Source organism: Myxine glutinosa, chromosome 1 (genome assembly GCF_964187855.1).
Source record: "Myxine glutinosa chromosome 1, kmMyxGlut1.1, whole genome shotgun sequence".
Classification (NCBI taxonomy): Eukaryota; Metazoa; Chordata; class Myxini; order Myxiniformes; family Myxinidae; genus Myxine; species Myxine glutinosa.
Window position 1 is genome coordinate 225,341,365 of NC_136261.1, and position 17,510 is coordinate 225,358,874.

Here is a 17,510-nt window from a genome sequence, read left to right on the forward strand (position 1 = left end):
AACATTTCACGTCATCCCCTATCACTACCCACAATATTTCCCACCTCCATTAACTCTATAGTATCTAACCTAACACAGTCCTCTCATTTGCAGGTTAGTGTTTCCTCCACTCCTCTTTTTCCTTTTGCTCATTCCCTTTTGTGTTTAAATGTAGCTGCACTATGCCACTGTCAGGTGAATGCTTTTTTTTATCCTCAATCACCTCACTCTTTCATAAGCTTCAAAAATATTTAGAGAAAAAAAAGTACGAATTTAAAAAACAACTTAAAACTAGAACGGCACTCTCCGACCGATATGCCTCCAGCCACATTATTACAATATTACATCATTATACATACTTGTACCAAGTTTGATTTAATTCCCCTCAGCTGTTCTCAAGTATCAAATTTGTAACCTTATGTGACCTCTGACTCTTATTTCCGAAATCTAATCAGTTTATCTTTGCATCATAATACATACCTGTACCAACTTTGGTCAGAATCCCATCACCGGTTCACAAGTTATTGCTGTAACAGGATTTTAACCCAACATGACCTTGGAACTTTGGCTTTATGACCCCAAAATCGAATCGGTTCATCTCTACATTATTATACATACTTGTACAAAGTTTGACTTGGATCCCTTCAGCCTTTCTCAAGTGATCGCAGTAACGAAAACCTATCATGGACAGACGGACGGACAGACGGACAACCCGAAAACAATGTCTCCGGCGATGGAGGAGGTATAAAAAAAAGTAAAGAGTGCAGATCAGTGTTGTAGAAATTGAACCTGGCATATAGATAGAGCAAGTAGTTAAGGCATAATTTACCTCTTCTAAAACATACAAGGAGTTAAGCAATGACAACTTGATGAGAAAGTAGCCAATGCACATTTACAATAAGCATTTACAAAAAATAAAAATGTGAAGGATAGAGCAAAAATACCTGCTTGCAAAGCGACACAGCTTGAGAAGTTTATTGAGTGGAACCAATCGTTTCCTGAGGTCCTGCAGGGAGAGACTTTCTGATGAACTGAAAACCTCATGTTATGGGCAGAGATTCACCAACCCATGCGAAAACCACTGTATTAAACACTGCAATTTGATCAAGGCATTATAAAACTGCTAAATGGTGACAGAAATGATTTGAAACCAATAAACAACAACCACCCTGTTTGTCGTTAAAGGCGGCAAAAAGGGTTGGCTTCAGGAAGGGCATCCAGCCGTAAAACATTGCTTAAAAAAGGGGACCAAAAAACAACAACAACCACGGTTCCCGAAAAAGGCCAACCCCCGCTTTGCGGGGAAAAATGGCCTCTAAATGTGGTTATTATATATATATTATAAACAACAACAAACATGCATGCTTGAGGAAGTTTCAGTGACTAAGTTTAAATGACAGAAAGGCTGAAGACAAGTGGTGATGAAGCCTTACCCGCACAACACTCAATGCCTTAGCTTTCTGGTATATGTTGGGGTTCACATCTTGCACGTGAAACAGTGGTTCGTTCCACAGGCGGGCAAGCAACTCTCGTGAAAATTCGCACACGGGATACCTACACACATCAAGCACCACACTTCAGCACGTTCTCACCTCCAAGGCCGAGCTCACACTTCATAAACACCTCTCAGCTTGATGTGCAGAATACAATGAGAACTACTTTAAATTAAAGAACCAGAACCCTTGCCATCCCGAGGTATCCTGGTTAGTGTTGGCCCCCACCGTGAGAAGTCCCACTTATGCAAGATGCGTGCAGGAATGGGTGAAAAAGCTCCTTGGTGGCAGCAGGGGCAGAAGTACCGGCCCAAGTAGTCACAGTAGCGCAAGCGCTTCAGGAACCCTGCATAAAACGCCCAAATATTCAACACAACTTGTTTTGTTCATAACAATCATGACAAACTATGTAAAGAGCAATGGTCAATAATATGAAATGCCCTCCAAACATATTGCACACACGGTAGGGCTTGTGCATACTGACCGGGTTCCACCCTGCGCCCACATCCAGCACATCTATAGTTCTGCTTTTCAACAGCCCCTTTCCGCCTGCACAACATGTAGTGGGCAATCGGAGACAATCTGTTTAAAATTTTCATTTCATCTTCATGTATTCATTCAAAACACTGAAAAACAATTTACTCTTCTTCAACTCTTGCCCACATTGTTCAGTCATTCCATTCCCACTTCTTAAATTGGCATTTCCTTATTTGTTGCTGACTCACTCAAAATAGATTTTCATTCCTTCAAGTTCAATAGTCATTCACTATTTTATTAACTATAATAAACATAGGGGCAATACGCCTGGTGCTCACCTGGTAGAATAAACAGTATACTGCACTGACTAGAGGTATTTTTAAAAAATTTCAATGGTTGCTAGAAGACAGGGCAGCATGTAGAATCATACTAACATAATCATGAGACCTTAAACAAACAAACAAAAAAATAACTATTTGGGGGGCCAACCCGCCCCCCCCCCTCCCACCTCAGACCCCAATTTTCCAATGCCTTGAAAAAAGCATCGGTACATCACTGATGATGAAGATTGTGGTGACATTTCATCAAAATTGTGGGTGTAGGTTCTGAGAAGAAAACAAATACCTATTTTGGGAGGCAAGCCCCCCATAGATCGCCAAAGGGGCAGATTTTTTTTTAATGCTTTGAACAAGCTGCGGTACATCACGGGTGATGAAGGTTGTGGTAAAGTTTCATAGAAATTGTGTGTGTAGTTTCAGAGGAAATAGCAAATTCCTATTTGGGGGGGAGGGGGGAGGGGTCAAATTTGGATCCACTTTGACCCCCGGTAGACCCCCTTCGATCCCGATTTTTTTAAATGCAGTGAACAAACTTTAGTCACAACACAACAAATATCATTTGTGCCAAATTTGGTCACAATCCCATCAGCAGTTTTGGAGAAGTTTCAAGTGTTTACGGACGGACGGACGACGAGCCATCGCATATGACCTCCCTTGAACTTCATTCCAGGTGAGCTAAAAATCACTTGGTTTTTTTTTTCCATCAACAAACAAAAGTACCTCATTGTTGGGTGGATATTGAAAATGAGCTGTTGACGGGGTGGAGCCCAGTCCAGCGTGCCACGCACCCGGATGTGCAAAGGTACTAGATCTGAGTTCTCTCCATCATCAGGACCCACAGGAACAGAGGGTGGGATTGGCAGTAGCTGGATGGAAAGCAAAATAACAGGCACAAAGGTTGAATTGTTATTGCAAGTGAGTGAAGGAAAGTTACGTTGAGACAATAAGAACACAAAGTAAAATGAGAACGGCATTCGGAAGAGCACATACCTCCGCCAGCCTGAATAGTTTACGTTTTGTATCCCACTGATAGACCGGATCTGGATCCTGACTTGAACCAAAATAAAATCGGCTTGTTCTTGTCACCTAACTAACTCATTCACCAAGTTTCAGCTAAATCTGAATCATAATCATTTTTAGCCCTATCACTCAATAGTAAAGCATCACTTAAAAAATTATAGTACCGCATCTTCACCAAAATCAAACGTCCACAAAACATTCTATTTGTTTTCACAAGCGTTAGACCTGAATATCTTGGGACTTAACCTATCAAGACAAACTAATGTGTGAATTAGCTCCATATTAAGGAAAACTATCAATTGTGGAATTAACTTTCACATACTCAAGTTTTGTTTATTATTACAGGGGAATGACAAAACAATCTATCAAAAGAAAAAAGACAGTCAGGGGTAGATAGACAGGCACGTACCTTCTGAGGCACATCCTCTTCACTTACGAGCCAGCTCAGCTGAGAGGCCGAAGGGAGGCTCAACCCAGCGAATTGGCGCAGCAATCCTAATGCTACGGCTTCAGCTGAATTGGTCTGCCTGTTTGGTAAACATTCGGGCCACGTCCTACTTTTACACACTTAAATGCAGAAATATTACATCACAAACACAAAGCAAGATGATTAGTAATTTACTCTGGATCCATTGCTTCTGCCAACCAGTTTTAAAACACGCACTCATTTTGGCAAACACAACCATTTGAAAAAAAAAAAAAAATAGGGGCAATATCCAATACCCAAACCAATTTTTCTAATGCCTTGAACAAACATTGATACATTATGGGTGATTAAGGCTTTGGTCAAGTTTCATCGAAATTGGGTGTGTAGTTTCAGAGAAGAAAGCAAATATAAATGATTTTTTTTGGGAGTGGGAGTGGGATTTGGGAGTGTTGAATTCCTGCACTTTGTTGAAGCCGAGGCGTGTAATGAGTGGGGGGGGGGGGGGGGGGGCGGGTCAAACCTGGACCCACTTTGATCCCCGGTAGATCACCTGAGACCCCGATTTTTTTTAAATGCCATTAACAAACTTTAGTCACAACATAGCAAATATCATTTGTGCCAAATTTGGTCGCAATCCCTTCAGCGGTTTCGGGGAAGTTTCAAATGTTTACGGACGGACGATGTGCCATCGCATAAGCTCCCCTGAACTTCGTTCCAGGTGAGCCAACTGGAGTGAAGTTGATGGCACACCATTGCAAATCCCCACGCTTCCCAACTAAAGCAAAGTTGAAAGATGGGAAAAAGTTCCACCAGGAATGACCCAATATCAAATTTTGAGTTTTAATAAATAATTATGTTTTGACCCCTGCAACCCCAAGTCCCCACCCCGTGGGGTATGGACCGGGGTCATCACCAAAAAGTTGTGACGTATTTCATACTTCCATCCCCCAATGTTGATTGAATATACAAAGTCTCATTTAAAAATGTTTTTAAATGGTCCCGTAATTGCATTTTTTGGTATTTGATATTTTGACCCTGCCGGCACACTCGCCTCAGCCCCAGGCGGCGAGGCCAAAAATGATACTGCTCTCGCACCTTCTTGCCATGTGGTGATCATAACCACCAACTTTGTTGAATTCCTGCACAACCGGTTTAGGAAGAGACTGACAGAAAGACAGACAGAGCCGACTACAATATCCCCACTCCTCACCTACCCCGCCCCCTTCCAGTTTTGTTTTTTTGTCAAAGAGTGTGGGGATAATAAAAGGAAAAAAAACAAAAACTTTTCCCTCCAAAATGAAATCTCAATTTCAAACTTACGAGTGCTCACTATTAGTGCCATCTCTGGAATCAAGTTCTCGTTCCAGATCTGCAAAAAGTTTGATAAAGTTAGCTACAACAGAAACCATGTCCAAATTGCAGATGAAGAATGTCTGAGAGGTAGGTACACCAGGTGCATTTAGTTTGTCGTAATTGTTATGCTGATAATTATCACAGGTTACCAAGATGAGCATGATGAACCATGTGTGCAATGAAGTATTGTCCACCTGTGGTCATTCCTCCGGTGGAAGCCTCTTCCAGCTTCTCAGGCTCTTGAACAGCACCACTCACATCCTCCTGCTCCTTAGATTCTGAAAAAAACACAATTTAAAAATTCAAATGCTGAAATGATTGAACTTTTACCGAGAATAATGCACAAAGATCCTCGATGCAGTGCCGTTGAATATATTAGAGTCTCTTCATATCTTAATGAGACTCAAGATACCTGCTCCACCATCTCTTCTTGAGGTCAAATTCTCCATTTTTCACACATTCTCCCAAGTTATTTTACCTTTGGCAATTGTTGTTGGCTCAATGAATACTACTGGTGCTTACTGAATATCCCAGTGAATTTCCATTCCCCGTTTTCACATCAAGGAGGTTTGATATGAGGCTTGACATCAAGGAGGTTAAAGGTCCACCAAACTTCTTTTTATTCTCCTTCACAACACATCAGTCATCTCTTTGCTTTGCTTTAACAATCAATCGCAGGGCTTTCTTGAGACACGTTGTTTTTGTTCGTCTATCAGATTGAATATCAGGATTGGTGGAGCCTACAATGTTTCCATCCATTAGGACATTCCTCACAATTGATTTGAGGGACGGCTAAAATGGTTGAAGTTGTTCCAATGGAGGTGCCCAGTCGATGATGCCGTGAACTATTATTCCTCATTGTTAATCCATTACCTTCTGCCTCTGAGACACCATGCTCTGAAACCAAGCAATGAATTACTCCATGAATATTTACATTCTTCAGGGTTATACAAATATAGACACCGAGAGATATCTGCCATGACCTTTAGTGGGATAGATAACACATGGAAGTATTACCAAATTTCGAATTTTACATCGAAGTAAGTTTATAATTTATAATCGAGCTACATTAAAATGTTATGCCATCCAAAATGTAATAGGATGCAAATTGCTACAACCAAACTCCTTCTTCTTCTTCTTTAACGGCCAAAATTATTCCCACTTTATTGTGTGGTTAGCTCGGGGTTGGAGTGAGGGAATTATTGGCCCAAGTCTTTCACAAACCGGCTGGCCTGGCCTGATGCTCGACTTAGTAGTTGGGGCAGGAATTTGTAATTTGTTCACGGTGCCTACTCTTTACAAAGGACAGCATGGGTTTTTTTGTTGTTTTTTTTGTATACAGAGTCGAGGCTCGTGAAAGAGCTAACATTTATCAAACAAACAAATCAAACAAACAAGCAAACAAAGTATATAAAATGGGGAGCGGTCGACAAGATGGGGAGAGAAGGGGAGGAAGCACACAAACACAACATTTGAGAGCAGGGACATCGGGAGATGTGTGGGAGGGAGAGGGCCTGGGGGGAGGCAGGATAGGCATAAAACGCAAGGACACCAAGGACTTCCAGGAAAGAAGTCGGCACCTCAAAAAAGTGGATTTTGGGGTGAAATTAGCGGGGGTAGAAAAGATCAAGATTTTGGATTGGGGAAGATAAGAGATGGTGGCGAACAGCCGTTTTAAAGACCTGGAGGGAGGAGTGGGATTGAAGAGAGTGAGGGAGTTTGTTCCAGAGGCGGGAGAAAAGAGGAATGAAGGAATGAAGGTGAGCAGAGAGCCTTGATTTTGGCAGTTTAACCATGAGAGGGTTGCAGGCAGATCTTGTGCAACCTGTAGGAATATTTGGGGGATAGAGCCCAGAGAGAGCTGGGGGAGCAAGGCCGGAGAGGAGTCGGTAGAAGACGGAAAGACCACCAAGCTGCCTGCGGTGAGTAAGTGAAAGGCCCTCGGAGATAGCGTCATCGCGGGAGATTCCAATGATTCTGAACGCTTTGGTTTCAACAGCGTGAAGACGAGCTAGGTGTGAGGCAGGAGCACCAGCCCAGAGGGGAGAGCAGTACTCCATTGAGCTGCGGATGAAAGCCTTGTATGTGGTGAGGAGCTCAGGTGTGCCAAGGAAGGACTTCGCACGACGGAGGATGCCCAGTCGGCGACTGGCTTTGGAGGCCAGCTTGGAAATGTGGTTTTCCCAGGAAAGATCATGGCAGATAGTGAGACCCAAAAGCTTGAGTGACAGAACTTCTTGGAGAGGATTATTCAGAAAGTAGATGGGAGGGTTGTCCAGTCGGTCTTTTTGGAGAGACATCGTAAGAGTGTGAGATTTGTCAGGAATGTTTGATTTGGAACAACTTCAACCATTTTAGCCATCCCTCAAATCAATTGTGAGGAATGTCCTAATGGATGGAAACATTGTAGGAGATTTGTCAGGAATTTTTGTCGTTTCCTAAACGTCCACTAACTAATCCGGCAGCCGGGACATCCGTTTAACATCCATCTGAGAGATGGCACATGCATTGATGAATCGCCCTGTCTGTGAAACACTGGGATGACAGTTTATAGCTGGGCCGAGATTCAAACCCAGGCTATACATCTCAGAGGCGAGTGTGCGTACCTCCTGCCAGCCCAAAATGTTATAACCAACAATGACTTAATATATTGCCAAACAGGATGGTATTACACCTGTCTAAGTTCAATTCTGAAACCAACTACAAACTGTCGGACTGGTGTTTCAGAGGCAGGATATTGTAAGCAATGAGTGTGTAGTCTCTTGGATGGATGTTTAACTGGGACCCATCTGTTTGCATTTGCTGGTAGACATAAGAGATACCACAGCATCTTTCAACAAAGAGTATGCGAGTTATCACGAGCACCCCGGTCAAATTCCCAATTCCAGTCCTAATGTGATCATCAGCATGGCCAACCCTGAATAATGATGCAACCAGTGGACCCAATTCCAAGAAAAAAAAAAATCCCAGTCCAACATGTTCATGATGATGACCCAATAAGATGTTGCGGCGACCTTCAAAATTATGCAGATGTTAAATAATTAATAAATTGTCTTCACAATCTAGAATTTGAAATTTGGCCAGGAATTTGGTTCATGGAATTTTCTCTTAGGAAATATATTGTGGCATCTCACCTTCATATATCTAACCTACCTATAGGTAGAACGAAGACTACAGGTACCCTGTCCATTAAAACCAGTGAATGTTAATGGACTGGATACTCAGCTTAACATCTCTCAAATGTTGGCACACTCATTGATGTGCCCTGCCTGTGAAGCGTACCAGTCCAACAGTTTACAGTCAGGTTGGTAATAAAACCCAGACTACCTCCGAGATATCCTTTTTACCCCAATAATACAGTAAAAATAATTTTCCAAATTAAAACTGCGGGCAGTGATGATCCGGGGACCATGCCGCTCCATCCCGCCATGTCACGTGACCTATGATGTCATAATTAGGATATGCATCCGATTGAGTGCCATACTATAAGTGGTCAAAGTTTAAACTGAATCGATCGAAAAATGAAGGCAGGAATCCATTTTTAAGGTTTTCATGAAATCCAATATGGCCGCCATGTCGTGACATATGACGTCACAATTATGATATGCATCCAATAAAGTGACATACTATAATTGGTCAAAGTATCAAGTTCATCTGACCAACGGTTTGGCCTGTAGGTCGATACAAAGTTCATGGCATCACAATATTAATTAAATTTAAAAAATGCAGAGTCAGCACTTTTTTAATTGGCGCGCCGTAGACTAATTAAGCAAAAAATTAAAAATCGGAGAAAAGAGCGTTCTTCGCCTTGAGGTGTAGTATATGTGTGCCAAGTTTCAACTCAATAGGTCAAAAAATGGAGGAGGATAGATTTTTAAGATTTTCACTAAATCCAATATGGCCGCCACATAACGTGACCTATGACGTCATACTTAGGATATGCATCAAGTCATATGGTATCCCATATATGGTCAAAGTTTCAAATTCCTACGATGAAAGGTGTGACCTGTAGGTCGCCAACAAATTTTCATGGAATCAGAATAATAATAATAATCCGAACGATTTCAAAAGGGTACCTATGGTCCCCTAATTAATGACCTTTATTTTATTTTTTTAAAGGACATTTTTTGCCTCATCAGCAGAGTACAGAATAGCAAATAAGCAGTTCAACAAATGAATGTGGGATAACAAATATGGAAAGTAAAAAGCACAGGCATAATCCTGACCGTTATCCCCAATGAGGTCACATTCTCTCTCTGTACGAATCTGTCGTCTTCGTTGTCGAATTTTCTCCTTTAGTTGCCGGATTTCATCATCTCCATCATCTTCTCCACAGCCATCACTATCATCCCTGAGATGAATGCCTCGTCCAACCCCAGCACCAGCTGCCCTGGCGGCAAGAGTACTGCTCTTCATGAGCTCGATGGCAGCAATGAGAGATTCTGAGATGCTAAAGTGTGCATTCTCCTGGTAAATAGAAAGAACCCAATAAAAGGAATCAGAAGATGATTTTTGTAGACAAGGAAGGTTTAACAAGATTGAATGAATAAATAAATGAGGAAGCGGAATTAATGATCGTGCATTGGGAAGGGGTGAGACACAGGATAGATGTGCACAAGGCTAGCATGGTGAAGTTATGCAAGTATTACCCTCTCCAGATCAGCACAGCTACCAAAATCCTGCTCAGCAAGGAAGCTCATCAGCGACTGGCCCTCACTGGGTCGCCCTGACAAACAGCAGCAATACATTTTAATCACAACACCATACATCATTTTAACATCACTGACTGACTCAACAGGTTTGGAATGTGTGCACCTGACAATAATACCTGCTTTATTCTGTAACCCTTCAGGACAATTAAAAGTGGATACATAAAATAGATGCTGTATCATTTTTAAACGAAATATGAGTGGGGATCAAGTACGACAGATTATTATGGGTCATCATCTTGAAGGATTTTAGGAATGAGCACGACTGTATGGACCTGGAGGCAGCTCCACAGTTGGGAGAGAATGGGTACATTAAAATGGAGGTGAGCATAAAGCCTAGATTTAGGAAGGGCCAAAATTGGTTCCTCGAGGAGCTACCTTTGTCACCCAAGGCATAAAATGATCAAAAGTTTGCTACGATGGAGAGAAACGAATATTGTACAATGCCAGCAGGGAAGGGAAGGGATAGGGGGAGACAATCAATTGCAAATAATGCCACTGTGAACACAGATGAAATGCAAAAATTGTCAAAGCACATGAATTTTAGTTATATTCAGTCACTATTTGTTATTTTTACAGAAGGTGTGACAGCTGCAAGCAGAGCGATCGCCACGTGTTACATCTCACAGTCGGATGTTAACAGCACTACGCTCGATTATCATGTTAGTCAAAGAGTGGTCAGACAGTTGGATTACTATAGATATTGACTATAAACAAACGTGCATCTTTTTTTCGTGATATACAAATCTAAATAAATAAATCAAATTTCAATATAAAATAAAATGGGTCCACGTGTTGAAGCATTCATCACAATGTGACACCAAGTTTTATACATCGTTCACAAAAAAAATGTGTGCTGATACATGCAAGGGATTTATGATATTCATACGAATATTAGGGCGGGCAGGATAGCCTACAAGTACTTTCGTACGTACGTGCACACACACACACACACACACACACACACACACACACACACACACACACACACACACACACACACACACACACACACACACACACACACACACACACACACACACACACACACACACACACACACACACACACACCTCCAAGCTTTCTAACCTGGGTTTGAATCTTTGACCCAGCTACAAATTGTCATCCCTGTGTATCACAGGCAGGGTGATTCATCAATGCGCTGCCATCACGCAGATTGACGTCAAACTGGTGTCCCGTCTGCGACGTTAGTTTGTGGGTGTTAAAGATCCCATGATGTCCTTCGCGTAGAGTAAGTGAGCTATCGCAAGCACCATGAACGAATTCTAAATTCCTGCGTCATGAAGTGGTGACCCGACCAGGATTGTAGCCTAGTAACTGCTTCGGCAGCACCAATGCTCTACATAGAGCATGGTACATGATGATGATGATGATGATGATGATGATGGATACCAATCTTAAATCCATTGCTGATCTATTTTTTTTAAAGCACAAGCTTCTTTCCTCAAAAGGTACCACAATAGTAATAATTTTAAAATGTCTAAAAACAGAGGTGTGCTGATGATAGCTACTTTAGCTCTTAACATCTGCATATGGTGGTAAGGCCCAAAATTGTCACATGAAACTCCCCCTTGGGAGTACTTAACATCTGGCACATGATACATGCCCATTTCCAGGTAGTCTACTCGGTGGTCAAAACCACGGACTTGAGCCTCGCCTTGCTGAGCAGCTGGACTCAGTGGGGTATTTTTCCATTTTTTATTTATTATTTATTACTAGGTGGTGCTCAATATTCATTACTTGCTATGGCTGCTGTTGCTTCTGTAAGCATTTTGAGTTTGCCTGTTGGACATTCCCATCTTGAGAACATTTGCTTAAGGTGTGACACAAAGTTCAATCCTAGAGTATTGATTTGTCCATAGGATACTAACATCCTTGGAATTAAAGTAAAGATGCATTGACATCCAATTGATGGATGTATGACGAACATCCTCATATGACAGTTAATACCTCCATGTTCATGTTTCCCCAAAATATTATTTTGATCCAACGTTTTGATCAACACCCAAAATTAGTCATAAGTGATTACTTTCATTTTACAAACTCTTCCATGAGGCGTGACTACGTGTTAAAATAAATGGCAACTGAAGGGGCTCGGAGAAGGAGGGGGGTGGGGGGTGGGTGCAAAGGCAGTCCAAGACTTGCCACACAATGTTAAAATGTAAAATGTGAGCTCATTCTGTTTAACTACATATACAAGCCCAATTTCTGCCTCACTTGTTCCCCCCATCATTTGGTGGGCAAAACTTGGTTGAACAATGTCAGATCGTGATCTAATGTGATGAATCATCTTCCGAGTTGTAGGAACCACCCTATCAGAAGTGATGCTCGCATCGTCGCTTTGGACCTCCCTGCACACAAACGGCACAATAAAATAATATCAAACACAAAATTTGTGTGCTTGGTGAAGATGTGTTCAAAAACGCAAGTATACAATTATTGGCCAAGTCATTGATGTAAAGGGAAAGAAAAAAATTGCCATCAAAGGGTGACTTCCAATTCAAATAAGGTGAATATACAATTCCGTGTAATAATTTCAGACCGTTTCGCAGGACTTCAATGACAATCAAGCAAGAATTAAATTTTATCGAATATTTTAGACAATCTATCCATCTTCAAACTGCTCATGGCCGCCTAAGTCAGACAAAGGGCTTTTAGTTACAAGGTGTTCGGGCTTCATAAAAAAGGAAATCTCAGATTTATCAAATTATCACATTCACGATATCACAAAACATTAAAGAAAATTCTCCTTTATGTTACCCTTATATATCAGTACAAACCTGAAGGATAATCCACATTCCATTTAAAATATAATTCAAATTTTGATGTCGACAAGTTCATATAATAACAGCACAGAATAATTGCCTTTATAAAGGTGTGCATTAGCGGACAAGATAATTTTGATTTTATCAACGAAATGTTGATAAGAGTACATTTACCGCCATGGGAAGCAAAGTGTGACTGGTGCGTAGACTGTTAGTCTTTCGAAACAGCAAAATGTTTTGGTTACTTTTATTTCTTTTTTATTGCTCCGACAAAGGAGCCTGGTGTTGGCTTAGCGGTTAGGGTGCCGACTTGGGATCCTAGGATCCTGGGTTCGAATCCCGGTCGATCGCTGAATTAACGCCAGGGGGGTTGACTCAGCCTGTCATCCTTCCGAGGTCGGCAAATTGAGTACCAGCTTGCTGGGATGAATGATCACGGTGTACCCCGATTTAGAATAGGTACACCGTATCCCTGTGCATCGTAAGAGGCGACCAAGGGTTGGCGTCAGGAAGGGCATCCGGCCATAAAAACATTGCCTCAAACAGGGAACCATGATTGTCATGGGGCCCGTAAGGCTAACCCCCGCTCTAGCGGGGAAAATGGCCTTTAAAACGATCATTCATTCATTCATTCGACAAAGGGTTAACAAAATGCAAGGACAACCTCGCTTCCAATAGTGGTAAACGCACTGTCAAATTTTAGTTTATAAAATCTCATGTAACAAGACAACCGGCTTGGACAACAGCGATGGGAGATAGTGTCCATGGTAGTGCAAAAATTAACTTGAATATTTCAATAAAAAAGTAATAAGATAGATGACACACAAACCTTTGACCTTTTCCAGCATGATGTGAAATTTCCACCTTCTTAATCCCATCCCCTATGGCGAGATACTCAAGACCTTCATCGACTCCATCTGCTCCTTCGTTATTCACATCAGTAACAGACAAGTCATTGCTGCAAGAAGAGCTATTTGTGGTCTGCAGGGATAGGCTTGAAGTGTCAGAGGCAGTTGGAGTAGACAGGGGACATCCTCCCCCAGATTGCAAAGATGCTGATCTATTGATAGACGTTTTGAAATTGAGGTTGTCCAGGCCTAAAACAAACAAAAAAACAACAGAAGGACCTCGATTAATAAAACAAATGAAAAACAAGAAACAATATAGAAAGAAGCTCTTCCACGAGCCTCGACTTTGTATACAAATGAATAAATAAATAAATAAATAAAAGGCAACCAAAAATGAAAGTCCTTGATAAAATTATTCATGGTTCTCCTGCAGGGCTTTTAATCCAAAGTAAACGTAAAAAATTTTAATCAGCATTTAACATGCCACGTGAACAAATATATTCCTCACAAAAAATTAAGCAATAACTTTTAAACTGCGAAATAGGCTACGGATTCACAGTTCAGAAACATATTAGTCATGTGTATGCAAGTTGCATCGCTATTGAGGAAATAATTCCAATCTTTAAATCGGATGAGCAACTTGTCATGTTACAAAAATCCTCACCTGAACAGAGAGATCCTGGAAATTTATCTACAATTTGCATTTCCCAGATAATCTGCACATGCCCTCTGTTAAAAGGGGTCTATAAATTCGCCACCCATGTGGTCCAAATATGTTTGATCATGGCTAGATGTAATTTCCCACCAAATGAGTGTCATCGAGGTGGTTCAAGGAGATGACGCAGATTGCCGTTGAATCCCACCTCCGAGTACAAGTTTTATCTAAGAGGACGATAGGTTTCATTACACCATAACAAGGACAATTGGTGCATTTTAGAATGATTTGTACAACTAGTGATTCTTTTTAGCGATTGCAGCAAGTTTTCAATATGTTCTGTCCCACGGTGCAAGAGAGCATAAGCAGTTATGAAAATTCACCCTCTTCCGATAATTATTCCGACTTTAACATAAAAGAAAAAACCTAAGTTGGAGTGGTCATTCCAATCTGGCTTGAGGGAGTTAAAAAGTTTTTAAAGAATTAAAAAAATAAAAGTTCCGGGGGTTAAGGGTGGGGGGAGGTCCCCAACTATTTCTATGTAAATAACTATGTTGGGCGAAGCACCACTCCCGATGGGAGAGGGCATTACAGGTTGCAGAAAATGGTCCAATTCATGGGGGAAAATAAAATCAAGAAGGACAGGTTCTTCACGAGTGTTTTTAATGCACATCTACTTCGCATCGAAGTTCAAAAAGCGAACACTCTGTTTCGATCAAAATATGCTACTTGTCGAGAGCTTAACACAGTACACTTCAGGCTTTTCCCATTGAAGAAAAATAATAACTCAGCACAATGCAAACACCATGCCTCACTCTGAAACTTGCTGCGAGTGTTGAAGTTCAGCAATACAATTTTCTGGTGTGTGTGACGGTGTTGTGAGCCCAAGGTGCTTGCAATGAAGGGTGACGACTGTGGCATTGTAAGCGACCAGGTGGACCGTGAGAACGAACTGAGAGAGCCCATCATTGGAGGTTGGAGTTCACGAGTGAGCTGGAAAAGGAAGGCAAACAAAAATCTGCAGATTTCTACTCAAACTTTAAAAATAAATGAATTTACTGCTTTGGTCTCAAAATGAACAATTTGGCAAAATGGCAATTGGCATTTCAGAAAACCATGGCATGTATATACCTTGCACAAATCGATCAGCTTGTCGTACTCAATCATTTTTGTGAAGGATTCAACTTTAAAACGTTAAGTCTAAGTACTTTTGTTAAGCTCAAGTACTTAGGCCAGTACAATAGACAATCAATCCGGTCTAAAAGCTGGCAAAAGGCATAAAGTTCATTTTCTTCCAACAAAGCAGTGAACTCATTTATAAAGTTTTAGTTCACAAAATCCATAGGTTTTCAAACAATCTCAAAAATTCATCACATTTCTTAGATGTTAAAACGAGATATGGTTACTACATGGTGCACACAAGAGCACATTAAAGCCACAAGTATGGGACACTGAGCAGACTGAGGAAAGTGGGAAGAAAAGTGGGAGAACGTACCAGGCCGATGTCGAGGCGAGCAAGGAGGGGGGCATTGCTCTGTTCCACAGCCTCCAGGCAGAGCAACAGGGCAGCAGCATGAGGCATGCTGCGTACAAATGCCCACGCTAGACCACAAACGCACAAGCACACACACAAACGGTAACATATCAGCACAAGAACAACATTGATCAAATATGGTGCAAAACATCAAACAACAACAACATGCATTTTAAGGCCATTTTCCCTGCTAAAGCAGGGGTTAGCCTTGCGGTCCCCATGACAATCTTCTCCATTTTGCCCTATTTTCTGCATCTCCCCTTGTTAACCCCCTTGCCCGCATTTCTTCTTCCACCATCTTTAGCCAAGTCTTTCTCGGTCTTCCCCGTCCTCTACTTCCTTCTACATTAATTTCCATCACTCTTCTCAACCAGTCACTTTCATCCTTCCTCAACACATGACCAAACCATCTCAACCTGTTCCTCTTCACAGCATCAATCACAGGCAATATTCCCATCATCTTTCGCAATTCATCATTTGTACTTCATCATTTGTCATGATCAAATATGGTGCAAAAATTCAACAAAATTCTACAAACGTGTTCAGCAAATTGGTGGAGAGCAGGCAGCACACTGAACAAATGTATAAAAGTAACAACATGAATAACACATCTAAACTGATGTATAAAAAACATAGACTTTCCGGGTTAGCACAGTCCAACTGACCCTCGTAGTACTTATCAAGGATGGAAAGTGAAATCAAAGGGCGGAGTTGGGGCGAAAGTTGTAGCGATTGGAGGTTCTGTCTCAGCCAATGAGAACCTTGGTCTGCTTCAGCCAAACTTCTTGAAAGGTCTGGAGACCACACCTCTTTCCATTTTATCTGTTCAGGAGAAGAATTGTGAGTGGAGAGGCAGGCCAAATGCCAGCACACACAACGATAGGCTTAACTAGCTTTTTTGTCTACTTCCTATAGTTACTCCAGCAGTTGCTGCAAAGTAGCAACGCCAAAAGAAAGTCACATGTGTTTACATCTGCTTCTGAAAAAGGCACAACTACATTAACGAGCAATGGCTTTAAAAGTTTATCCAATATAGAAACCTTTGTGGAATCAAAAAACAACCTCAAAACTGATAGAAACTCAAGTGTTTATGTGAGAAAAAAAAATAAAGAAAGATCTGATTCAATTAGATAGCAAAACATACTAGGAGTAAAACAAGTACATTTGGCCATTTCCTCGATGGGAAGAGCAATGTATGAGCAAAATAGCCACGATAGCGAAGCTACAGAAAGAGGAGATGACTGTGGGCATACAGTAATTGCTCCTCCAGGAGCCTGCGGCTTTGACAGACTACAGGTGCCTATTATATCTAATTTTCTGAAGCTCAGCTATAACAGTACTGTACTTCTTTGAATAGCAATGTAATTTAATGGCATTTATAATTTAACTGGGAACCACTGGATCACAAACTCCACACACCATGCTTCGATCATCTTTTTTCTGCGAGATGTTCAACTTTCTACAACTCCAGGGTGTGTAACTGATAATAATAAAAAAAAGTTGCAATTATCCCCTACTTGGTGTGTTGATTTTAATAATAGTGATACAATAGTTAAATCATTTTGAAATGTAAATGGAATAAAACTAGGACAATGATGATTATGATGATAAGTAATCATCAAATCATTATGAACATGACCTCACCTGGTCCCCATTGACAGTTAGAGGCTGCAAACTTTGCACGAGAGGCCAGTAGGATATCTGGTGAGGGAAATATGTTAAATGTTATGCAGTCTCAAACAAAGTCAAAGAAACGTGAACAGATATACAAAAAAAGTTATTTTAATCAATTTAAATACAGTTTTAGCAATGGAACCGTTTGGAACATTTTCGATAAAAAATTGACACTGCCAACAGATGATGATAAAATACAATTACAATAATTGCACAA

General features: G+C 41.1%; 1 protein-coding gene across 2 annotated transcripts in view; it reads right to left on the bottom strand.

Annotated features, from left to right (window-relative positions):
- Positions 1–17,510, bottom strand: part of RUBCN (rubicon autophagy regulator) — a 48,370-nt gene that overhangs the window by 11,703 nt on the left and 19,157 nt on the right. The window contains exons 3-18 of one of the 2 annotated variants that reach the window (XM_068101434.2): positions 17,264–17,320; positions 16,285–16,441; positions 15,581–15,687; positions 14,901–15,078; positions 13,412–13,679; positions 12,035–12,168; positions 9,737–9,813; positions 9,314–9,554; positions 5,282–5,365; positions 5,055–5,103; positions 3,717–3,834; positions 3,008–3,153; positions 1,957–2,021; positions 1,701–1,818; positions 1,413–1,533; positions 924–985 (exon numbers count right to left, since the gene is read on the bottom strand). In XM_068101434.2, the coding sequence (XP_067957535.2) occupies positions 924–985; positions 1,413–1,533; positions 1,701–1,818; positions 1,957–2,021; positions 3,008–3,153; positions 3,717–3,834; positions 5,055–5,103; positions 5,282–5,365; positions 9,314–9,554; positions 9,737–9,813; positions 12,035–12,168; positions 13,412–13,679; positions 14,901–15,078; positions 15,581–15,687; positions 16,285–16,441; positions 17,264–17,320 (1,982 nt within the window). Of the gene's footprint in view, positions 1–923; positions 986–1,412; positions 1,534–1,700; positions 1,819–1,956; positions 2,029–3,005; positions 3,154–3,716; positions 3,835–5,054; positions 5,104–5,281; positions 5,366–9,313; positions 9,555–9,736; positions 9,814–12,034; positions 12,169–13,411; positions 13,680–14,900; positions 15,079–15,580; positions 15,688–16,284; positions 16,442–17,263; positions 17,321–17,510 lie in introns of both variants that reach the window. The other variant, XM_078784405.1, reaches the window with a different exon arrangement.